General features: G+C 43.7%; 1 protein-coding gene across 7 annotated transcripts in view; it reads right to left on the bottom strand.

Annotated features, from left to right (window-relative positions):
* The window catches only part of Dennd1a (DENN domain containing 1A), a 488,183-nt gene that overhangs the window by 164,482 nt on the left and 298,570 nt on the right, over positions 1-25,131 (bottom strand). For all 7 annotated transcript variants that reach the window (XM_051166832.1, XM_051166835.1, XM_051166833.1 and 4 more), the window contains one exon: positions 20,576-20,621. In XM_051166832.1, coding sequence (XP_051022789.1) covers positions 20,576-20,621 — 46 coding nt within the window. The remainder of the gene's footprint in view (positions 1-20,575; positions 20,622-25,131) is intronic.

The raw sequence follows: 25,131 nt of genomic DNA, 5'->3' as shown, positions 1-25,131 counted from the left end.
ACAGACAGACAGACAGACAGATGATGTTGCAGACATTGTCTGACATTCTGACCCTCACTTCTAGGACACATCATGGAACCTAAATAAACATTTCAAGGATCTTCCTAGCTGGAGGATGTCATATGCTGGTCAGAGACTCTTACACTGATTAAAAAAAGAAAAAGTCAAGAAATAGAGTCCTAGAATCTTTCCGTGTAATGGCCAGAGTCACTAACTCTTGCTATAGACTCTTCCAGGAGCCAGGGAGCAGTCCCCAAACCTATGGATCATCTTGTAAGCATCTACTAAATATTTTCCATTGATGGAGAACTAGAGAGATCCAACAAGACTCTTGACTAATGCATTTCCTCTCCCTTCTGAAACCCACCATTCTATTAAATGCAGCTTTATTTGTAGGCTGCGTGAAAATGAGAATGTTGATAATAACATAGCTGCTGAGTGGCTCCCTAGAACTGTGTGTGTCTTAATGAACACAAGCCCTATTTGCAGAGCATATTGAGACTCACAGGGGACTTCAGAACTTAGCAGTCTTGCTGCACACCTCAGTAGGTTAAATACTTGGGTGTACAAGGAAGTTACATGAAGGTCAACCACAATCATGCCTCCTACTAAGGGCATACACATTTCAGAGCTCACAACTGTCTACTCTACCAGTGTTTTCTTTTCTATCAGAAACCAGAAGGTGTGATGTTACCACCCATTTCAGAGATAAGAGATGGAGGCTCCATGCAGTGATGAGGCTTGCTCTGGTGGCACATCTAACTGAATGGCTTCACCTGGAAAACTGGACTAGCTGTGCCCCTCACTTCCTACCATCCCTCTAGGCAGTGGTTCTTTTTTTTTAATTTTTAAATTTTTTATTTCTTTATTTTTTTAGGCCAGTAGTTCTTAACCTTCCTAATGCTGTGAGCCTCTAATATAGCCCTTCAGGTTGGGCTGATCCACAACCATATGATTATTTTCAGTAGGTTTTGCCTTTTGTTTTGTTTTAGTTTTTCCAAACAGGGTTTCTCTGTGTAGCCTTTGTTGTCCTATACTCTTTGTAAACCATACTGGCCTCAAACTCACAGAGATCCACCTGCCCCTGCCTCCCCGAGAGCTGGGATTAAAGGCTTGTACCAGTGTGCCCCACCCACATGATTATTTTCATTGCTACTCCATAAATATAATTTTATTACTGTTATGGATCATAATGTAAATATTTTTGAAGATACGTTTGTCAAAGAGGTCATGACCCACAGGTTGAAAACCACTATTCTAGGCTGTCATGAAGATCAGAGGTCATATATGTCCTGGGCTAGGCACTCAGTAGGTCTTAATATATGGCAGCTATTATTATCATCACTTTTTATTATGTATTGTCAGAAGAGCTGCGGTAGCAATGGCTTGTTGATGGAAACAGCTTGGCTCTCACTTCAAAGGCTGACAATTGTCATCAGAGGCAGAATAAGAGCGACGAGGGATACCAGGCTGTGGGTACTGAGCTGAGGACCATGGTACCCTAAATCTCTCGCCTTGCCTCATCTTAGCCGCCCAATAGCTGCAAACAGAGGGGCAGGAGGTGATGGCCACTGGAGAGCTGTCCTGGGGCTGAAAGGCATTGTGAGTGGGTGTTGAGTTTTGAGCAGAATTGTGCCTTGTTTCTGTGTTCCCAGAGCTTCCCCAGCAGCAGAGACCAACCCTTGTGGCCTCTCTGAGGCTGGGCTGGAACAGGCTTTTGATTTCCTTCCACTCCTGGCTGGAGGACTCGCTGGTTAAGCTGAGTGGAGTGTTTACTTTTTCAACAATGGCAGCAGGCTGAAGAAGAGGAAAAACCCTGGCCTCCTTTCTTGACTTAGCAGGCCAGGGTCCCCTTAGTAACTGAATTGTCCCCAGCACTGGGCTCCAGGCAGGAGCTGGGTCGGCAGTTTCCTCTCATGGGACAATGCTGCCCTGCTGGTGGCAAGGCCTCTTCTAAAGGGGCTGGCATGGGCTCAAGGGGCTTCCTGAAGCTCAGAGTTCCCAAGGAAAGAATCACAGGCAGCTTGGCTGGAGGGTGCTCTCTCCTGAAAGGCTGTGTGAGTGGGAGTGCTGGGAGAGAAGGATGGCTCCTGAGTGCTAGCTCACTTCTCTTCAACATTATGCAGGAGACATCTTCAAGGCAAAGATGGAGGCTCAGAGACTAAGCAAAGTGCCGAGTGCCACACAGCTAGTGAGGGCAGCAGACCTGGCTGAGGAAGAGTCTGACTCTAACACTTCTCTGAGGAGACTCCCAGACCCATGGATAGAATCCCAGTGAACACCTGTGCATGGGGGGGGGGGGCAGGCACAGCTGACTCTCTCAGGGCCTGCTTTCTCCTGTGCAAAACCACACTTGCCTTTTGCAACATAAAAATTACATATGCTTACTATGCAGGAAGAAGGTTACCACTTGGAGCCATCCTTCTAAATTATTTCCTTTTGCGTATTCTCTTCCCTATCGCTCCCCTCCCCCTTTTTTTCATTGATTACAGCATAAGCAATACTCTACTTCATTAAAAGCTAAGTGACAGTTACTAATTGTTCCAGAGTGTTCTGCTACACGGAGGCAAACTTAACCAAGGCCACTTGGCTGAACATTACCTGCAGCATTTAAGACATTAATATATATGACATGGCCATGAAGTCTGAAGGCTGGGAGCTCTGTGCTTCAGGACAGATTCCTAGAAGTGGATTTTAGTTCCCACTCCTTAAGAAGTGTCCCTGGTGAATTCAACTTGGAGAGATATCTTTTCTTCCAATTATTTTAAAGCCATTTTATCCACAGCTTGTGTTTCCTACTCTAAGTGAAGAAAAATCAGCAAAGACACGAGCAGATGTCAAAATAGTCCTCCAAAAATCCTCCCCAATTAGAAGACTTACGAGTACCGCAGCACACCGAGACAGCTCTCCGGTAGCTTGTCCCACCAACACATTCCCTCTCTTTTTAGTTACAGCATATGCCAAGGCTCCTGCCAGCTGCAAACCCTTCCCCCCACCAGACTCCATAGGCTTCTCCTCAGAATGGAAAGAAGAAGAAGGGGGAAAAAACCACCATCACCATCACCACCACCACCAACAACAAAAAATCCCCCAAGACAACACTGATATATGTGCCAGCTTTCCAAATGACACTTCTAAACACAGAAACAACAGTATCCCATCAATATTATTCATTAAAACATTAAAATGTTTTTCCTGTGTATTTTTGTCAAAGTCTTAGCTTGATCCCTGTCTTTGAGCCAGGCAAGGGGCAATTTCCAGCACATGGGATGATCAGAAATGGACAGATCAGAAACTCTTTACCACACATTAGCATCTCTAAATACCACTGAGTGTCTTAAGGTTTCTGTTGCTGCTACAAATCACTGCAATCAAAAAACAAGTTGGGGAGGGAAATGATTCCTTTAGGAAAGGGAATAAACCTTAGAAATGCCAGTTTTCTAAGAGTCATCTGTAGCTCATCCATACCATGTAGGTAGCCTTAAGCACTGCACTGGACATCACAAATCCTCCAGGATCCCAGCTGAAAAAAGAGGACAATCCTAGCCCTATCTTCACTGTGCTGGCAAGTTTTATGTCAACTTGACCCACGCTAAAGTTACTGGAGAGGAGGGAACCTTAACTAAGAAATGCCTTCAAGTATGTTTGGTTGGTGATGGCAGTGGAGGTGGTGGTAGTGGCACACACCTTTAAAATTAACACTCAGGAGGCAGAGACAGGGCAGTCTCTGTGAGTTTGATGCCTGCTTGGTCTACGGAGCTAATTCCAGGACAGCCAAGGCTACACAAAGAAACCCTGTCTCAAAAACCAAAAACAAACAACAAAGAAAAGAAATGCTATTCATAAGATCGGGCTGCAGGCAAGTCTGTCTTATCTAGTAATTGTTGGAGGAGGGCCCAGTTCATTATGGGCTGATGGTCTTGGGTGCTATAAGAAAGCAGCCTGGGTGAGCCATGGGGAGCAAGCCAGTAAGCAGCACTCCTTCGTGGCCTCTGCATCAGCTCCTGCCTCCAGGTTCTTGCTCTGCTTGAGTTCCTGTCCTGACTTCCTCCAATAATATACTATGATCTGGAAGTGTAAGCTGAATAAACATTTCCCTCCCCAACTTGCCTTTTGGTCATGGTGATTTGTTGCAGCAACAGAAACCCTGACTAAGACACTCAGTGGTATACTCATGTGTTGTAGAGGTTTCTGCATGATTTCCAGAACTTGGTGGCTCTGGGGTCAGGCACCCTGACAGCCTGCATGGTGCAGTTATTAGGACAATCAGAATAACATGTTGATCTAGGTTTACTTATGCAGTACTAACTCACTGATCCTTTGCTTGTCTCTGAGTTTCCTACTTAAGTTCCTACCCCAATACTTGGCCCACAGCAGACAATTCTTAAATGAGTAAATGAATAAATAAATGAAGGTGGGGGATGGGAGAGAGAAGGAACAGAACCCATAGGTGAGCAGCACAGATCTCACATCTAGTCTGAGTTCTACTTAACCACAACAGCTATACCAACCTGGGCAAGTCAATCTTCCCATACCTGTTTTCTTTCTTCTGGGTTCATATAAAGATACTATCCTATCAGCTTGCTATGAGGACTAAACGGGCTAACATTTTAAACATATTTAAGTAGTGCCTGGCACACAGGAAGTGCAAGGTAAGCGTTTAAGTTAAAAACTAATGTCCTTTTAGGGGTGATTGAATGTGCCAAATCTTCATTACAGTGGTAGCTTCAAAACTGTCAAAAATCATTGAACTATATACTTTAAATGGATGGTTTGCTGTACAACTTCAGTGTAGTTGACAACCTATCAGAATGATGTCTAGAAAACAGAATAAACTCACAGCAGACATAGAAAGGACAAGAGGGAACTTCCCAGGGCCACCCTGAAGACTTTGGATCCTTTATGTCAATGTAAGAGCTTATCTTGTGCCCTCTTAGGGTATGTCTACATACCTAATGTCCAGGAAAGGGATTGGGCAGTTAGTGAAAAGGCAGGATTCACAGCAAGGCCATATAAAATTAAGGAAATGATGGCTCTAAACAGAATGGAGGGATGTAAATACTGGGAGCAAGTGGTGCCGGCACGGAAGCCAACTGACTGCAAGTTGAGGAGCAGGGCCCAGCTCTACTCACCTCAGTCCCCTCTGACAGACTGTAATGGAGGGCAGTGTTCCTATACCAGGATGGAGGTGTGTGTGTGTTGGGGGTTATTGTGTTGAGTCTTTTCTGTTATCCTTATACTACGCCCACCTCTGGGGCAGGGCCATACTTCATTGTTCTCCAGTGTCCAGCACAGAGTTGGGCAAAGGTACAAATTCCTTAGCTGGGGAAAGAGCAGACCAGCTGTGATTGGCTCCATTCTACTGGGAGTCCAGCCTTGTAGCAGATGTCAATGCAAACCCACATGGACCATGCAAAGCCATTGTAAGCAAACTGGAGTCTGCTCCAGGAAGTACGATGGGAATAACAATGATGATGGTGATGATAACAACCATGTAAAATTACCATGATTAATTAGCACAGGATGAATTCACAGTGGACAGGGACAGCAGGCATTAACTCAGGAAGAAAGACGGCAGGTCTTGGAATCAGACCAGTTGATCCAAGCCTTGCCTCAGGACTGTGACTTCCAGCAAGTTCTCCTGAGCTGTAATTTTCTCATCTACAAAGTGGGGATAAAGCTACCTAGCTGTTGTTGTGTAGCCACACAACATGTGTGCGCAGCATGTGTGAGGAATTCAGCACAGTATCTGTCTGTACTAAGCGCCAGTACGTGGGCTACTTTAGAGAAAGGTTTTCCCTTTGTGATTAGACAGGTATGTCAATAAAGGGGTTATAGCTCTGAGGAGAAAAAGTTAAACTAGTAAGACTTTACTGTCATGACTTTATGCTATTATAATTAAGATCCCCCCCCCCCCCACAACTAGTTTGCTGTTGTTTTCCTGGCTCTGGCTCATGCTCTGGGGCCACACTATATCTGAGTTGTAACTCAGTCTCCATGCTTTGGGCAAGTCACTTAGACCCTTTATCTGTTGAACTGGCTGCTCAGTGAAGCAGCAGAAGAGACAGTCATATCCAGGACAGTGGTTACCAGTAGGCTGGAGGAAAATTGGGTAGAGCTGGTACAGAGAGGGTTGATGAGGTTGTAATGCTCTCTCTGCATCTGGGTGGTGGGAACACAGTGTGTGTCCATCACAGACTCAGCTCACCACATACTTAGGACAAGTACACTTTCCCCTTTAACTCTAATATATTAGCAAAAAGTGGTAACATGGTCTCACCAGCTTGTTTTGGGAACTAAATGAGTAAATATGTATTATGATATTTAGGGTAGTATCTGGTATATAGGTATTAATTTGTCCTTGCTAATTCTATTAATAATTTTATTGATAGTACATACCAATGTCAGGAAACACCTATAGGATACAACTTCTTTAGGCTGTCCTGTCTCCCTTTAGAGGTGTAAAGCAAAGATTGACTGGGGTCCCACTGAGACACTTTCATGTTCCCAAGATAGCCTGGCAGGAGAAAGCAGTAGGATGGAGTAGGAACAGCAAGAACAAGAGAGGCAGGCCTGGATATTAAGGGCCCAGGAGAAGCTTTTTAAAACCAGTTGAGTCCCATGTTTTAAATCCATAATATAGGTCCATAGACACAATCTATATACGACTGTAAGAGCATTTTTAGAAGAACAAACAAATACGTATTTTGTACCTGTATTTGCACCATCTACTCAGCATAGCCCCGCTGTGGCAACACCAAAGAGCCCAACATGGGATAACTGGAGGTGAGGAAGGTGTGCAGGATGAAACTTGATTTTTTGTTTTCATCTTTTTCACTATTACTTGTTGTTATATGTGTGGCATGGAGCAATATATGGAGGCTAGCCTAGGCGAGTCAGTTCTTTTCTTCTGCTATGTGGGCTCCAGGGATTGAACTCAGGACCTCAGGCTTGCACAGCAAGCACTTTTACCCACCAAACCATCTTTCAGGTCCCTGACATACTGGGGTTTTATTTGTTTGTTTTGTTTTTAAGACAGGGTTTCTCTGGATAGCACTGGCTGTCCTGGAATTCACTCTGTAGACCAGGCTGGCCTCAAACTCAGAGATCTACCTGCCTCTGCCTCTAGAGTACTGCAATTAGAGGTGTGCGCCACCACTGCCCAGCAACACACTGTTCTGATAGGATTCAATACCCTCATAACCATGACCACTATGCTCTGGTTCAAATAAAGCCTAGGCTCACTCAGTTCATCCCTCTGGGGAAGGGTAACTGACTTGTCTCCTGACTCAGCTAAGATGCCTTCTCAAGTAAGACTTTTAGCAGTAGGTTGCCTTTTATTTATTTATTTAAAAAATTTTTTTGAAGGTAGAGGATATAGTTAAAAGTAACCTCCAAATGACATCTCAATAGTTTGTTATCTAACTGTATGCCTGGGGTTGCAAAACTTGACAGTCACAGCAAATCTTTACGGGCTGGCAAGTGCCAGAGCTCTTATGCACTTTGTACCCACAATGTCCACAACAGTACAATGACAGCCATTAGTTGTATCCTTGTGTGGCCCAACCTTTTGTGTATGTCATCGTAATCTCAGATATCTTTATATGACAAAGAGGGTCAGAGATTAAAGATCCATGGCTCAGAAGCACAGGGCTTAGCTTTAAACAGAGTTGAACCGCAATATCCCTGCATCCCCCTACTTAATTTGACACAACTGTTTCTTCTGACAACCATGATAGACCTTAAGAGGGTTTATTTTTTCCTGGAATATCATACCCATTTGATGGATGAGGAAACCAAGGTTAAAGAGATGAAATAATGTCGGTGTTGTTAGAAACTGATGTGTCAGAGAACAAACACGCACATGGGTTGCAGTGTTCTTTGTACTACCCAGCACATATAAAATGGAGCCAAATGCATGCGCATACATATGAGCGCATAACAAAGAACAGCTTGGGAAGGCGGAGGCCTCCTAGGAGGAAAGCAAAGAGGAAAGATGCAAATATAGATGGGAAGAGGAGGGGCAAAAGGGATCCTAAGCTCTTTACTCTTCTGAAATCTTGGGTAAAGACAGAGGAAAAGTGACACCTTCCTTTCCTTTCTCCGCCCCAGAGGTCACTAAACTGCCAAGCAGTTGATAAACGCAGTGGCTTTGGAGCCAGGAGTCACTGATGGGCTCCTTCCTGCCCCACAAAATTAAAATCTAAGCCCACAGCTCAGAGAGCCTTAAGAACCCACTGGAATTTCCCAGAGTGCTTTAAATAGAAACAGAAGCTTGGCAGGGGAGAGAAGTGGGGCAAACACTCCCAGGTCAGGCCAAATCCACCTCACAAGGTCGTAAGCACTGACGCTCATTAACACAGCTAGAGAGCCTGCTCTCCAGTGGTGCCTCTTCTGAGTGGCCACTCACATTCCTTAGTCATTTACAAGAACTGTTGGGCTATAGGGACACAGGGACAATTTATACTATGAACTCTGAACTCTAGGGGCTGCCAGCCTCCATGGGATGGGTCCTAGGGAAACCCTGACACAGAGGAGACCTTGCCCCAGTGGAATATCCACAAGTACCTGGAGCTAGCTGTCTGGGAGGTCAGAAAGCCCCAAGGTTGATGTCCCAGCTTTTCACCTGCAAGCTAGGTAGCTCTAGGCAAGGCACAGAACACTGGTTCCCCTCTCTGTGGGCTGGGAATCATAGCTAGTAAGACTCAGGGAGTCACTGCCAAGTGCACAGGTTCCCTCCAGGGCTCCCAGCCAGCTCAATGTTGGTAGGCTTTCCTGTCTAAACTGAGTTTTGCCATTTCTCCTGAAGCCACAATCTTCAAGTCCAGCATCCCTGTGGAGTAGAAATTGGGGATTTATTTCATAGACAACAAACTGAAGCTCTAAAAGAAGAGTAATTGAGCTTGGGACTGTCCCACACAGAGTCTGGTGTTGAGCGCATATTGAGGACAGTAGCTGGGTCACATATTTCTCTTGTGGCCACCACAGATAGTTTGCAAATAGTTAAGTGGACCTTAAAGAAAATCAGTATAATATCTTTGCTTTTGCATGTTAAAACATTTCACACAGTATAGTAACTTGGCTCAATCCTTGTCTTTCACTGTGTGACTTTGGACAAGCTATATAACTTCTCTAAACTTTATCACCTAGAAAATAGGCCTATCAATACCAGAACAGATTTGTCAGGAAAGTTAAACAGTGAGTTCGTAATGTATCTGCTGCTTCACAACAGTACCCATCCCATGTGAAACAACAAGGCGGGGGACTCAGGAGCTTCACCAGGAGTTTAAGAGGATATGGACTCCCTAATCCCAAAATGGTTTGGGGCCTCCCTACCATAAAACAAGGCCTCGTTCCTCCTACACAACTGCCACTGGCCATCATTCATTCATCACTAAGCCCAGCCAACCCCAACTACCATCTCCACCTGCCTTTTATTTGAAATGTCAATTTTTAAAGAGTGGAGAGGTTGGAGACCCAACTTAACAAGCACGTTGAAACATTGTTTATTGCCCCCATAAACATGGCTTAGTGAGAATTACGGACTTAATCAGAGGAAACTGATCTCCCATGAAAAGGAGCACTTGAAATTTCAGGAACAGCACCTTCATTGTGACAATCTTTTCACTTTGCAAACAAACTATAGGTGGCCTTAAATATATGTGTGGGCGGTTAAGGATGGCCAGTGTTGTGATCTGTCTTGTGTAGGAGCATCTGAACTGTAGGCCCACAGGACTTTGAAGATGTAGGAAGAATAGCTGGAAATCATATTTGGGAGACATGGCTAAAAGAATGCAGCCAAGCTCTGATGGGTGGGACGGAGGACTTGGCTAGATGTCTAGGGTTGCCCAGAGAAGACACAGCACCATGACAAGGCTGTGTAGGTAGGAGCTGGGCTGGCTGGGCCCACCTTACCTCCCGAGTGCTTGAGGAAGCATGTGGCAAGAGAGAAGGTTTGGGGATCTGCTTTCTGGAGAAGAGGTACTCTATAAATCCAAAAGGATGCTGCATGGCTTCTGTGGGGACTGTTTTCCCTATTAAAATTTTTTTCCAAAGGATGAGATGCTGGGAACTCTAACTTCCCAATATGAGGATTCATTAGTGCTGCTCTGATCATTCTAGGGAAGGTTTTCATAAGACACCCACCTTGTACAGAATATATCAACCTGGCTGCTAGAGGCAGGAAAGGCAGCAGATATAAAATTTTATTATTTCAATGCCCCAGTAGCAGCCAGGAGGACTTAATGAAATTGCCAAGATTTACAATCTGAAACAGCTATTGCACAGACAGATATGGTTAAGGGAGCCGTGCCCTCTGACCTTTCAACCCTTTGATCCTCTCACGGCAGGTGGCCTGAAGCCCCTCCTGGGCATCTCCCTCTCTTCCGACACTGTTGATCCTTGACGTGCAATAAGCCTGACCCTACACAGGTGACTCACGTGCTGATCGACAGCAGCTGCTGCTAATGGAACACTCGCTGCGAGGTGGGAGAAGAGGAGTGGGTAGGCAGGGTCCAGTTGTGCTGAAATGATGTCCCATGGTCACTGCTCAGCAATAGGAAATGACTTACTTCCAGAAATCATCCCTAAAAGTGAAACTGTGCCCTCCTGAACTTTGTAATTTTGAGTTGGGGGTGGGGACCAAACCCACAACAATCTACCTTTTAAAACCCAATCAAAAAAAAGAAAGAAAGAAAGAAAGAAAGAAAGAAAGGAAAAAAAAAAAACCCTAATCTTTAAGTCCTAAATGTATCTTTTAGAACTTCCCCCAAAACCATGTGCAGCAAATTTATACCAACGAAAATCAAAACAATTTTTGGAAACCTAAAATTGACTGTTTTCAGTTCCATGAAATTTCATTTAAAAAACCCCATATGCCAAAATGTCCAAATTCTCTTATTTTTAAAAATTGGGATGACTTCCAAAAATCTTAGCGTTTCTCTCTCTCTCTCTCTCTCTCTCTCTCTCTCTCTCTCTCTCTCTCTCTCTCTCTCTCTCTCTCTCTCTCTCTCTCTCTCTCTCTCTCTCTCTCTCTCCTCTCCTCTCCTCTCCTCTCCTCTCCTCTCCTCTCCTCTCCTCAGGCTAGGGATGAGTAGTACAAACATGTACTTATAAAGATTTATAATTTAACCCATTTGGTCAGTACAAAACATTTGCAGGCACATACTGAAGAGGACTCTTCCCAGCACTGACTGCTGGGCACTGGGGTTTGGCATGGGCTGAAGAAGTGTCCACAGGCCTCAGCCTGTACTGGTTTATGGACCAAAGCATTTTGGTAGAAAACACTCTTGGGGTGTTGGTGGCTTCCAACAAGTCTTAATGCACTACCAACCATATTTAAGGCCTCAGGCTAATGCCTAGCTTACTTTCTTTCCTTTTCTTTTTTCTTTTTCAAGACAGGGTCTCTCTGTGTAGCCTTGGCTGGCCTCGAACTCACAGCAATCCACCTGCCTCTGCAAAGGTGTGCACCACCACCGCCCAGCTCATTGCCTAGTTTTCACGCTAACACAGGGTGATGTTCCCAAGCTCCCCCTGCCAAGGCCTACGCTTAGTAAATGGATAGCCAAAATATCCTTTCACAGTCTAAATCTCCGTGTTCAACTTTAATCTTGAGCTCAACGGAGAGCCAAATGATAGGAAAAAAGAGGGTTACTTCTCCAGTTTCATGTATCTTGTTTGTTTGTTTAGTAGAAACAGTGGTTCATAGAGAAAATGGTTAGCAAGAGGTAGGTGAGATGTGGTTATTCATCATGGCTGGGCCACTTTGTATAAACTATTAAAAAATAATATTTGTCACTGAATGAGAGCTTGCTCATGTGCCTGACATTTAATGGTCAGCCTTTGGGTATGTACCTGCATTTAGCTGACGGAGACCTGAATGTACACAAGGCTACCACAGTGACTGGCCCCAGTTACAGAGACAAATGTTGGAGCTGGATTCAAATCTGATTCAACTAATGCTCCAAAAGCCACAGTCCATCCACGCTATTCTCAACAAAAGCAAAACACAAACCAAACAGCACACAGTAATTTGTGCAGAAAACGCCAGATTTCAGCTTGCTTACACATTGCCCTGGACCATTTAAATGCCTTCCGAATCAATTATTTTAGGTCATTAAGAGGAAGTTTAATTTGGTTGACAAACACCCCTACTGTGGTGACCTCACATATCAACAGTAAATGCCTGATGGTCACAAATTCGTACCATGAGCTGCTGAGCATGATGTTAAACAGAACCACATGTGCCCAGATCCCAAGTGGGATTTGCCTAGGCCAAGGGAGTCTCTCTTCAATCATCACTGCCATAGAAACACTCCCATCAGGCTACACCCAGTCACTCCCAAGGAGTTTATGAAAAGAAGTCCCCAGGCCCATGGGGCTGGCCTCAGTTAAAAGTGACTCTAAGTGAATATCAATTTAGGAGAGTTAATCACTGTAAAACAAAGAGGATGAAAAAGAGGGCAGAGACTGTCTTGGGCAGATGAGTTCCTTAATTCTTTAAAGAAAGTATTTCTGTTCCACAGCCATGAAATACTGGTAGTCACTTCCATTTGTGATAGATGTGGAAATCAACATGAGTATGGGTGTGCACACATTTTTTTTGCTTGTTCCTCATTAAAAATTTTTGTTAAGTGAGGAACCTACTCATACAAGAGATCAATGTGAGCCTTAAAGGATCATCTTAACATAGCCAGAGGCCCTTTTAAAGCAGTTACCAGGAAGCTGAAGCATTTTGCACATTAGTAGATCCAAACTTCACCTATTATTTGTTTCCAAGAGATATCTCCAAAGAGGTCATGATTAAAAGCATTTTGCACATAGGGGACAGACTATGAAATGACTTATACCTTTCCTCTGCTAATCTTATTCCTATTTTAAACAAGAACTTGGTTAGAAGGGATCTTGTCCTAGAAGAAACGCAGGCATGTCAGGCTCTTTACATTCTTCTCTAGGACTTCTGCAGCCCGCCCTTTACCTTCATTTGACGAGAATTCAATTCATTTAAGCGTCCTTTGGAAAAGGTTTATTAATTCAGAGTTTCTTCTGAAGTCAGTTTTAACATTGCTGAATGGGCCTTATCTATAATAGCAGGCTAAGAGATGAAAGGAAAACCTGGAAAACAAAAGCTTTATCCACAGTGCCACACAACTACTCAGTTTCTCTACTGTGACTGACACTCAACCACTGTGAATTAGATTGAGAATGGCGGGACTTTGGGAGAGTCTTACCTTTGTCAGAAGTACTTGCTCCCTTTGATTACATAAAGTACCATGGAGGCTTTAAGCTGTTTTCTATGAACTGGTCTCAACATAGGTAAGTGGTATATTAAAGGCAGATGCCACTGTGAGGAGGAGAAAGCTTCCAGGGGAAACCAACTCACTGAAGGCCCTAGATGAACAAAACCTGCGTCCTTGTGTTCTGAATTCCTTATGTGATGGTGGTGCTGATGACATGTTAAGGAAAGTCGAGCAATGCTAAATAAACCACTGCCCAATTATTTCTTTCTTTACAAAATCAACCAATCTCTAGGGCTTCAATTATCTAATCTTTGCCCCTTACATTTATACTATGCAACTAGGAACACCTGATAGAATGCTTAGAACAAGCTTGTCACACTCATTGAACTACTTAATTCTCACAAGTCTCTGAGATGCCACTGCATTTATATAAATGAGACAAGGAGGCCTGGAGAGACAAGGAGGCCTGGAGAGACAAGGATGTGGGTGCCATCATTCTGGAACTAGAGCCTGTCTGCAGGGGTTGCTATACTCCCATGACGAGTCCTATCATTTCCTCTCCCAGGACACCCACAGTAAGATGGAAAAGGCTGACCTAAGTGTGAGGCAGAGCCAGGCCTATCCCACAAAGCCTGGGGCAACATGGCCCAGAGGAACAGCTGTGGGTGGGCAGACTCATTTTTGTAGAGAATCATTTTACTTATAGCCTTGGCTCCTCCTTCTGCAAGGTGGCTATGTGTATTTTTTTTTATTAATTTATTCTTGTTACATCTCAATGTGGCTATGTGTATTTTACAGAAAGGTTGAGCCATGTGCACAAGAGAAAGGAGATAGAGTCCCCAATGTGTGATTACTCACACCCCAGTGTGTGGTAACTCAAAGACTTGGAACATTCTAGTCTCTACCTACCCACCCTCTCCTGCTCAGGTTCTTACCATGAACATGTGACTGCATCCATCAAATGAGATTGATGCAAACTTGGATTTTTATTTTTTGCTCCAACAATCAATTCCCAATGAAACTTTTCTATGATTATGAGGACACACATGAGCCAGCATTTGTACTTGAACAGGATTATGGCTCAGAGTTTTATAAACAACACGGTACCTCTTTCTACATGTAGAATCCTAGGAAGCAGCAGAATGCTTCAATGGTTAACAAGAGACACTCAGCTTTACTCAGTATTGAATAGTTTAAAACAAAAACAAAAACAAAACATGAACAAAGGATTAAAGACTTGCTATTGCATGAGAAACATGAAAAGGAAAGACTAGCTAAAAAAACCTGCCAACCTAAACAGCACTCATCCAAAATAACTCAACTTATCTATTATTTCCCTATCTATAAGAGAATCCTATAATTTTGTATTAAAGCCCAAGAGTGAACCAAGACCTCCACTGCAGACACAGAGAGTGTGGCCTCTGCATCCCAGAGATGAAGACGAGCTTGGGTCTGACAGTTTGACTCTGTCCTCAGAATGATGCCTTGGTGAATTTGCAGAAACAGGTTCCTAGGCGCCATTGGGCAAGTCTTCCTAGAGAAATACCAACAGAAAGAGAGAAGATTCCTCTGAGTAGCCATCATATGTCTCTTGCCACTAAAAAGGAAAGCTGGCTAGGTGAATGCAGCTTGGTCCTGGATCTCATGGTCCCTATTCCCAGGGCCTGGAACTGTCACTCAGGACATCATCAAATTTATAACATCAAACCAGGGTGGAGAATGGATATCTGAAACATAAAAACATTTGAACACAGAGAGGAAGTGAGGTATAGTGACCCATGCCTTTGATTCTAGAATGTAAGAGGCTGAGGCAGGAGGATTGCTTCAAAACAGCAAAATAAAAGGCAAAACACCAAAAACTAGCAGCTCAGAGAGGAGAGGACAACATTGAGTAACAGTAGTGTTTAAGTTCTCCAAACACCTCAGCTGTGGCCTGGTAGCAAAGGAAACCATTCAGAGGCATGTGTTGGGAATGCTAACACATCTGAATTTTATACACAGGGTTTTGGTGTGTAATTTCCTTAAGAATTACCTTGATCTTTACAAATATCAATTTACTTTATTAACAGCGTGAAGCAGTTTCCAAGCATTTTATATGGAAGGACTGGTTCTAATGGCCTACAAGAAGGCCTGACCATGTCCCTCCCCTATTTACACCCTTCAATGGCTCTCTGTTGCCCTATAAAGTTCAGGCTCTTTAATGCAGCTTACAAGGCCCTGGATAGCTGGCTTCCCCCTTCATGCTCCTGCTGGCATGGAACTCCTCATGACTGTGAAGCCTTGGTCTCACTTCCAGGCTCTGCAGATGCAGTTTGTTCCCTATGCTCCTGGCTTTCCTGGCCCTGGTCTAGGGGTTGGGTTTCAGCTTCCAAATCTCTTCATAAGTGTGGGCCTTCAGTCCTCCAGGGCTGGTGCCTCCTACCACAGTTGATGTCAGCCAAAATTCAGCCATTAGCTTCTACTTGTCTGCATCTGCTCCAGAAAAATCTCCAAGAAGGTAGAGGCTAGGCACAGTCACTATGAGATACAGACCTGGGACATGAAAGCCTCACAGGGCCTTACTGTGGAAAGGGCCAGACGATGAGACATGCTGACCATCTACAGGACTCTGCTCTCTCCTAGATGAAGAAAGCAAGATCCAGAGAGACAGAGTATCACAACTGCCACTTTCACTGGGAGCTCAAGAAATCTATTACTTGCATGGCCATAATCTAGTGCCACAACTTTTCAAGGAAACAACAAAAACAAACCAAATTGCAAGGATGTGGTCAGGCAAGGGTCTGGAAGGACACTGATTGACTCTTATAATGTGTTATTCCCAACCCTGGGACAGTGCAAACCAGGGGACACTGGATAGGTGCAAGCCAATTTTGCTAAGATTGTTTCTTGGGGGAACGTAAGAGTTCATATACTAGGATTTCAAAGCCACCATCTTAGAAATATAAATGACTTTATGGACATTGAATAAAGAGAAACAGCCATTAAGCTTTTTATGTGCTGGGAACCATACTATCTCACCAGAACTTTCCAATGATTCCATAGAGGGGTTTGTAGGTGAGAAAACAAGAGGCTCATGAGTTGATATCCTTGCCCAAGATCACCTGAGCAGAAAGTATGAAAGCCAGACTCCAGGACCCACATTCCAAACATCCTGCCTCTGCATACAGCATGGTTTCAATTACAAGCTAGTCTGAGCCTTTCTTCAGAAACATGTCACTGATATCACCTTTCCCACCACCTTCCTGACCATACCAACAGGCATGACATAAAAACTTCTAGCTGCACTTCCTCCCGTGTTACTCTAAGGTTCGCACAGAGCACCGTTTTGAAGTGTGTGAGGAAGCTCTTCACTTACAAATAGGAGAAGCAGCATCTACAAGACATGACCTGGCACCTGCTACCAGATATGGCACAGAACAGGGACTGAATAAATGTGTCTTGAACTAAATTGAGATCAGTTGAATGAAAGGAAATAGTCACTGTGTAATCTGGCCATGTTTTGGGATTTCCTAGCTGCCAACTAACATGATCATTCTCTCCAAGAAGCAGTTAGGCCTATGCCAATACCCTCGGCTATTCTGCTCATTTGCCACTAGCCTCCAATTGCTTAAATGAGAGAAAGAATATCAAGAGGCAGAAGGAGGGAGAGGAAAGAAGAACAGCTATAAACTTGTCACTTTGGAAGAAAAGTGGACTCTTACAGTGACAAGGTTACCATTTAGCAAACAGCAATAGCATCTTGCTCAAACTTGAAGACTAGAAGTAGGTCTTTCCTCAAAATAACCTTCCTTCCAATGAGAATACTAGGTTATAATTTATGTTTCTTTTTGTGCACAAATTTGAGTGTCATAAAAATGGTTAAAAAGTCTTCCTATGGTAGCTTTTTCTAAACTTTTATGAACATCTGCCACATTCATTTGAAGTTTAAAAAATCCTGGCACATATGCAAAGGCATAATAAGGTGCCTATAGCTTTCAAGAAAAAATAACAAGCCAGTCAAAAATAAGACTTTTGCTGAGTTGCCAGTAAGAAAACTAGTGTAGTGAGGAGCTGGGCCTCCCCAGCCCCTTCCTTACAGAGCTTCGCAGCCTCGGCTCCACACTCCTCCCTAGGCGTTGGGGACCTACAGGAAAATCTCAGGACACACTTGCAGTACTGAAGGCCATGTCAGAGCCATGTAAGTCCAGCAAGCAAGCACAATAGGGCCCTGCATCTGAGCTGAAGTTCAGGAGACCCAGTGAAAGAATTTCAGCATTTGGTGGGGGTAGGGCAGGGGTAGAGGCAACACCCACAGGAAACATTTTTTTTTTGTCTTCAAAACTACCCAGAGGCTGGAACAACTTTCATTTTTGTTTTTCTTTTGGTACTGAGCACAGAAGAGTTCGTCACAGCAAGGCCACTACTTCTCGAACCTTCTCACCTAAAGCCTTTAAAGGCTGGACAGAACAGACTCATGCCGGTTCACCTAAGTGCTTCAAATTTTAGCATACTTTGAATTGTATGTTTTACTGTACAAAGGGTTTGACTTAAAGTCAAATAAGGTTAAAAAAATTTAAACCCCTCTTTTGAGTGTGTGCATGCATGTGCATACAGATATGAGGGCCTATGCCCATGTATGGAAGCCTGAAGAAGATGCCAGGTGCCTGCTCTATCACTCTCCACCTCATTCCTCTGAGACAGGGTCACTCACATAACACAAAGATAGGCTGGAGACCAGCAAGCCCCATGATCTTCAGGTCTCTGTGCCCAATAGTGCTAGGGTTAGAGGTGCCAGTGGCCTGGCTCTCTATGAGCAATGGTGATGCTGGGTGACCTGCAAACAGTGATGCCTATTGGAAGGCTTTAAAATCTGCTGTTACAGCTCCTTAAGCACTCACTTTACCCTTATCAAAAAGCTGTGCCTCAGACAATACCACCCCCTTGGCATCCTGTTCAAGAAGCTAAGGCCACCACAGAAGATGATGCTGTCTTCACTCCCATGGGATTCATTCCCCCCAGGACACACTGTGGGACTTGGAAACAAACAGCTATTGTTTAGAGTAAGAGACTCCATAAGTGAAAACTGAACATGATAGAGCACTTTCTGGAATTGCCAGGGCTTCTGTGGGGATGTACAGGATCTATTTAGTTCAAGAACTGGCTCCTGTGCTCCTACAGTGATGGGGCAGAAAGCTCAACAGCAGTGGAGAAGCCGTGGGGAACTTGGGGCCAATGCAGAAAAACAATGGAAGGCATGTTGTACGCAGTGATCACACCATAAAGAGATTAAGAACTAAATCTTATTCTCATTTTTGTACCTCCAGGACTAAGCACAATTCTTGGAACATACAAGGCCCACATTTTGCTACCAAGTTAGTGAATAGGGCCTTGTAAGAATCCCAGAAAGCTAAGGAAATGAGCCAAGGAAGGCAGTGGGAAAGGAACAAGATTGGAAATGCTTTATATAGACTTGTGAGTATTTATTGAGAATGCTTGTGCCCCAGCTTTGGGGCATCTGCAGGCAATACCTTTCAAGGACCCGGGAATACCAGAAGGGAATATGGAGAGAAAAGCAAGCCCAGATACTTTGGAGAATGTCAAAGTGCTCAGAATGTGTGCCTGCAAATAATAAACTATTGGGAAAAGACTGAGACACTTCAAGTTCTGGGAGGTGAAGTTCAGTGGGTTCTTGAAGTTGGTGGGGACCTGCAATCCAGACACAGAGCAGAGCTGTGTTAGCATCATAGAGCCTCAAACAAGATGGCTGGAGGGCACATGGAGAAGAAAAGCAAGCCAAGACCAGGTACTCTGGAGAATGCTGAAGGTACTGGGGCACAAGAAGGGTATGGGAAAGCCTCTGACAGAGCATACTGGAAGGCAGGAGGGAACTGCAGACACTAATAGACCCAATAGTCTCTAATGCTTTAAACTCTAAAGCAGTTAGTAGGAAAGGCCCATTAAAAAGGATTTACTTTTAACTTTTTATATGAGAGCTTTGAATAGACCCCCACACTTAACAAAGGTAAAACACACAAGCAATCTCTTCAGTCTGCTCTAAATACATCATCCAAGAGAGTCCATAAACTGTACTGTATGTGCTTAGGGCTGGGTGATGACAGGGAGGGACTGTTAACAGAATGTAGGAGCCACATGGCCGTCCTGTCAAATTAGAAATTTGAGCAGATTTCTGTGGTCTATTTTGATCAAGATTCTCAATGTCAAACAAACAGGTTTTTCGATAACCAACTCGTTTCATTTTCGTAAGCACAATAGCAGAGTGTGCAACAGTTAGCTGCGAAGCAGGTGGTCCTCGTCGACGTGGAATGAAAGGAACAGAAGAGAAGTAGCACCTCCTTTTAAGATGCGCTAAGCACCACGGCAGGCATGGCTGGGGGCTTCCTCCCAGAGCCCACATTGTGTCACACGAACAAGCTGACCAGCCCCACCCTGCTCTGGGCAGCGCAAATGTCTGTCCTTTCCTGAGGAAGAAAAGCCCGGAGGTCAAGTCTACAAATAAGGGGCATGAACAAATGCACAGAAAGTACTGCTGTCTGATTGGTACAGCCACACAGAAAGCAATCTGGCAGCAGACTCATAGCTTTGACCAAGCATTTCTGCTTTAGGGATTCTGCACTAGGGATAAATGCAAAATAAAAAAATGCAGATAAAGCCTTATGCATAAAGATGTTTGCTGAAGTACTATTTATAATAGTGAAAAAAAAATCATCCAGCAACCTAAGTGTTCAATGGTAGAAAAGTGGTTAAGTTGTAGGAATGACAGGGAACAAATGGAAAACTGCTATTACTGAGGGTAGATGAAAAAAGACAGGGATTCTCATATCATAACGCTGATAGGTAAAAACAACATTATCCTGTAGTACATATCTACAGGATAAGACTAGATGGAAGAATAGTAAAATGCTAACAGTAGCTCATTCTGGAATAATGGCAATGTGGATAATTTTAATTTTCATCTTCATAACTTCTATAGACCATTTATATCACATTTCCTACCACAAAAATGTAACACTGTTATAGTGACTCAGAATAAATGTCATTATGAGAAACAAACAAACCCTTTCCCTTCCCTGATCCAAGCCCAAATGGTACCTTTCCTCCTGCCTTCCTACCTTCCCGCATTCACCCTGGAGAAATCGACCATCTCCAACCAAAGCAGAGAAGCTCAGAATGCAGGAGATAGTTAAAAGGGTCTAGGCTGATGGGTGTGGGGTACACATGAGCAGTTGCTTCAGCTACTCCTGTGTGTAGAGCTGCATATCCTGAGATCCCTTTTTTCTGCTACAAAAAGCAAACCCAAAACCCACATCAGGGATCAGGGAGGAAAGAAGCCCACTTACCTCCATTAAACTTAAATGGATTCCTATGAGGTAGGGCATGGGAGCACTGTGAAGAGAAACAGAGACACACAGCTGCTTTAATGTCTGTTGCTTCCGACAGAAAATTACAGATGGTTCACTATTTAGAGAAAAGCTGTTTTAATAAACGTATGCACAGTTACATTTCCTTTCACAACAAAAATCTTAATGTGACATTTTGTTTCCAAGCCTAGAAACGTCAAAGAATTTAAAAATGCAGGCAGCACTTGGAATGGCATGGCTCGCAGGAAGAACATCATCCTTGGTGTCAACTACCAACCCCAAACAGCAGCTAGGCAACTTCCTGGCCTCAGTCACCTTATCTTGGCAATGGGATTCTTGGCTCAATCCCAACTACTGTTAATAGATGGAGATAAATACACATAGTACAGAGGTCCTGATACTAACGGGAACTATGGTCTCAATAATTATAATGGAGAAAAAGTGAAAGTTACATAGAGAGCACAAGGAAAACATACAGCCTAATGTTTGGAGAGTGTCCAGCAAGCTTTCTCATGCCACAGCACACATGCAGCTGGGTGATGGGACAACAGAGCCTCCACTGTCTGTTTCCTTTGTAGAGCAGAAGCAAATCCAGAGGTTCTAAAAATCTGGCATTCTGCAGGCGTAGGTGTGTGTGTGTGTGTGTGTGTGTGTGTGTGTGTGTGTGTGTGTGTGTGTATACACTCATTTATTTATTTACTTATTAGTTTTTAGAGGTTTCATTTTCGTTTTAAAAAACTTTTATTCTTTTTTCTTATATTACATCCTGGCCACAGTTTCCCTTCCCTCTACTCCTCCTAGCCCCTGTCCCCCAATGTCCCCTCTCCCCCAAATCAATTGTTTCCCTTCAAAAGAGAAAAGGAAGGAAGGAAGGAAAAAAGAAAAAAAGAAAGAAAGAAAAGAAAGCGATCAGGCTTTCTAGAGATATCCACTGAACATGCCTAAAAAAATACAATTGCAGTAAGACTGGGTACAAACCTTGGATGAGGCAACAGAATGGGAGGAACAGAGTCCCAAGAGCAGGAAAAGCATCAGAAATATACCCCTAACTCCCATTGTTGGGATCCACACAAAATCAGCAAGCTCTACAACCATACGGTATATGCAGAGGACCCAGCTCAGATCCATACAGGGTCTGTGTTTGTCCCTTCAGTTTCTGTGAGCCCCTATGAGCCCTGCTTAGTTGATCCAGTGATGTGTATTCTCTCATGGTATCTTTGACCTTCCTTCCTTCTTATCTTCTGCAGTGTTCTCCTGGCTCCACCTAGTATTTGGCTGTGGGTCTCTACATCTGCTTCCAGGGGTTGCTGGATGACATCCATCTAATGACAACTGGGCTAGGCACTGAGTAAAATATCATTGGCTTCCCCCGCTCCTCCAGTCATGTTTATTCTATCCTGGATCTCTGGGACGTCCTGCCTCTGGTTCCTGGCCATCTAGGTAGTGTCAGTCTTAGGGTAGGTTGGCCAAAGGTTTTGTGGCTGGGTTGATGTCCCAGTCCTACTGTTGGGAGCCTTGCCTGGTTATAGAGGTCCCCATCACTAGAAGACCTCACTAGGGTCATTCTCATAGATTCCAGGGAGTTTCCACTGCACTTATATACTCATTTATGTTGTTTCTCTCCGGTGATAAATGTGATAGTGGTTATAGGAAGTCACCTTTTCCAGCCCACATAATAACCTCCATTTTACAAAGGAGAAAGTAAGACTACAAGAGGCCAAACTGCTTATCTAATGCCACAAAGCCAAGCAAGGACCAAGTCCAGGCTGGCTGTGACTTAGTCCCCAGGTTGAGGAACACACCTTGTCTTCCTTGGGAGTAGAAAAAAAAAGGGCAGATATGATTGGCAACCTTCCTGGCTGTCTTTCCAGGTATGTCCAGTATCCTACAACATCAGCAGGGGGTAGCTTTCAATGAAATTTGAGGCAGGACCATTGGCTTGACTGGGCTGTCTAGGCACTTTCCCCCAGGGGCAGCTGTGGGGCCACAGAGGAGGGACAACGATGCCCCTCTAGATGTGGACCTGGGAAACAATGAGGGAGGAAAGGACTACAAACCAGGAGCTTATGCATTATCTGGAGATTGCTAGGGAGACAACTAAGGTTCTTAGACATTAGATGTAAGCTTAAAAACTTTTCAAACATTTAAAAAAGAAGAAAGGTTGCAATTCCCTCATTACAACTCAACAAATAAAATTCTTCAAGTAAAAACCATCCTTCAGAGTACAAAATGTCCTCATTACTACAGATCTCAGCAATCATATATCTCCGGATCCTGGAAGACAGACTTGAATATTAGCCACACAGTCTGAGAACTATTCTTTTAGAAGACTTTGTATTTGATAATAGCCAAAGAAAGAACTGTACAAACAAACTATGGTAGAAAGAAACAGAGCTGTCTTTTCTTCTAGCATCTTCTTCCATCCTTTTTTTCCCCTTCAAGGTACCTGCGGGATACTTGCAGCTTCCCTTTGCTTCAAGAGGCAAAGAAATGCCCTGTGATATTTTTGCCCCGAAACTGTAAACCATTAGCTTAGCTGCCAGCCACACAGATGCTCTAACTTCCCAGTGTGCCTGGCTTTGCTGCCTGAGCTTTCTCCAGTGTACACTGAAATGAATGTGTTTCTAATTAAATAGCTTCAGGAACACGACAGCTTCAATGTCAAAAATACAAAGTCTGAACCCCGGCAGGAAGTCTTAAGACTGCAAATGTCTCATCTAGTGGAGCCTTGCCTAATGTAATGAAAGGAAGCAGGAAGAGCACAAAATTCTAGAAAAAAAAAAAAAAAAAAGGCCACTCATTAATGTATCCAGAGCATGGCCTGATGCAGGGAGAGAGGCACAAGCTCATGATATTGAACTAAATCTTACCGACTTCCTAGCTCTCACATAACTGACCAGTGACCATGTGTTTCAAATAGAATTTCAGAACCAAATCCCAACAAGTGAGTTAACAAACAGAAAGAATCACACAACTGTGAGAAAAAGGTGACAATATCCCGACAGCCAAAGCCCTAGGTGTAATTGAACTACAGGCTGTCCTCTGAAGAGGAAACATTCTCTAGGAACTGGAATGTGTAGGTTTTAGCGCCATGCTACGTTAGTCTACATGACAGCCTGACAGAGAGGGGGGAGCCTTATGAAAGTGATTTAGAGATGCCAGGAAGGACAGAGGAGGTCTCACTCTTCGGACACAGTTGGGATGAGTGATTAGAGCGTCTTCCAGAAAAGCAGCTTTGCAGCCAAGCATTGTTAGGTCTGCCCGGTCTGTATTTAGACAACATTTAAAACACGAGCATTCTGAATCCAAGCAGCTTTGTGCTTGTAGGAAAGCAAATCTGGACAAATACCTTCGTCTATTGTTATCATTTGCTTCCAACACCTCAAATGCTTCCCAGAATCTACGTATTTTTTTGCTTTGCAAATATGTAATTACAAATTCTAGGTGGGGGTGGGAGAGGAAAGAAAAAGGAAGCCGCCTCCTTAACATCCCAACATGGCAAGTGCATAAGTGGGTAATTCTAGGTATGTTCTGAACATAATTTCTATTCCCTACCTACCTCAATCATTACAGCTACTTACACATTTTCTTGGAGGCCTTTTTCTTTGCCTTTATATGAGGCAATTTGGGGGGGGGGAACCCACCTAACCACGATTAGACCATCTAATATAACTACTTCTATTTTTGGCTCATCCTTTTCTAAAATTAACCTAAACAAATGATTGAAATTAACTTCATGTATTTTACTGTTTTCTCATTTTCTACACTGACATCTTCCATATCGCTCTGCAGCCATTGTGATGGTTATTTAAAAGGCTGCATACTATTCTACTTAGCAGGATGGACCATATTTTATTGAATCCTATTCCTGGAATTAGACAAATACGTTGCTCCTAGTTTTTCATTAATATAAGAAACACTGTAATGAAAACAAACAACTTCATATGTAGTACATGAATTTCCAGACAGCGATTATTAATCAAAGGGTTGTACTAATTTGTATTTATCTTTTGCTGTGTTCTAGCAAGGTGTTTCCAAAAGGGCAGTACCTATCTAATGGAGATTTTTCAGGATTACTGCAAGGACTAGAGTCAATCATGACATCACTAGTGGACACTCAGTAAGTAACTCTGAAGTCCAAAGGGATTCTCTCCAGCCCCATGGTGGCTGGTACCCCTGGACTGCCTCCCCTCTCCTCTCGTCTACTCCTCTTCCTCTTCCTTTTCCTCCTCTTCTTCTCCCCCCGCCCCACAACAGTTTTTCTCTCTCTCTCTCTTTCCTTCCTTTTTGCTGTTTGTAACAGTCTTACTGTATAGCTCAAGCTGGCCTCAGACTCATGGGAATCCTTCTGACTCAGTCTCCTGAGTACTGGGATCACAGACATAAACTGTGTTGGCCAGCTCAATGGTTTCTTGTTCATCTTGGTGGGTACCTGGCAGGCTACCAGTGAGAGGATATTCCATGAGCATCGGGAGAATGCTAACTCCTACCTCCTATGAGTACACACTGTGAGTACACACTCTCTTGGTACCTGT

This window comes from Acomys russatus, chromosome 24 (assembly GCF_903995435.1).
Source record: "Acomys russatus chromosome 24, mAcoRus1.1, whole genome shotgun sequence".
Taxonomy (NCBI): Eukaryota; Metazoa; Chordata; class Mammalia; order Rodentia; family Muridae; genus Acomys; species Acomys russatus.
This window is presented reverse-complemented; position numbering and strand designations above follow the sequence as displayed.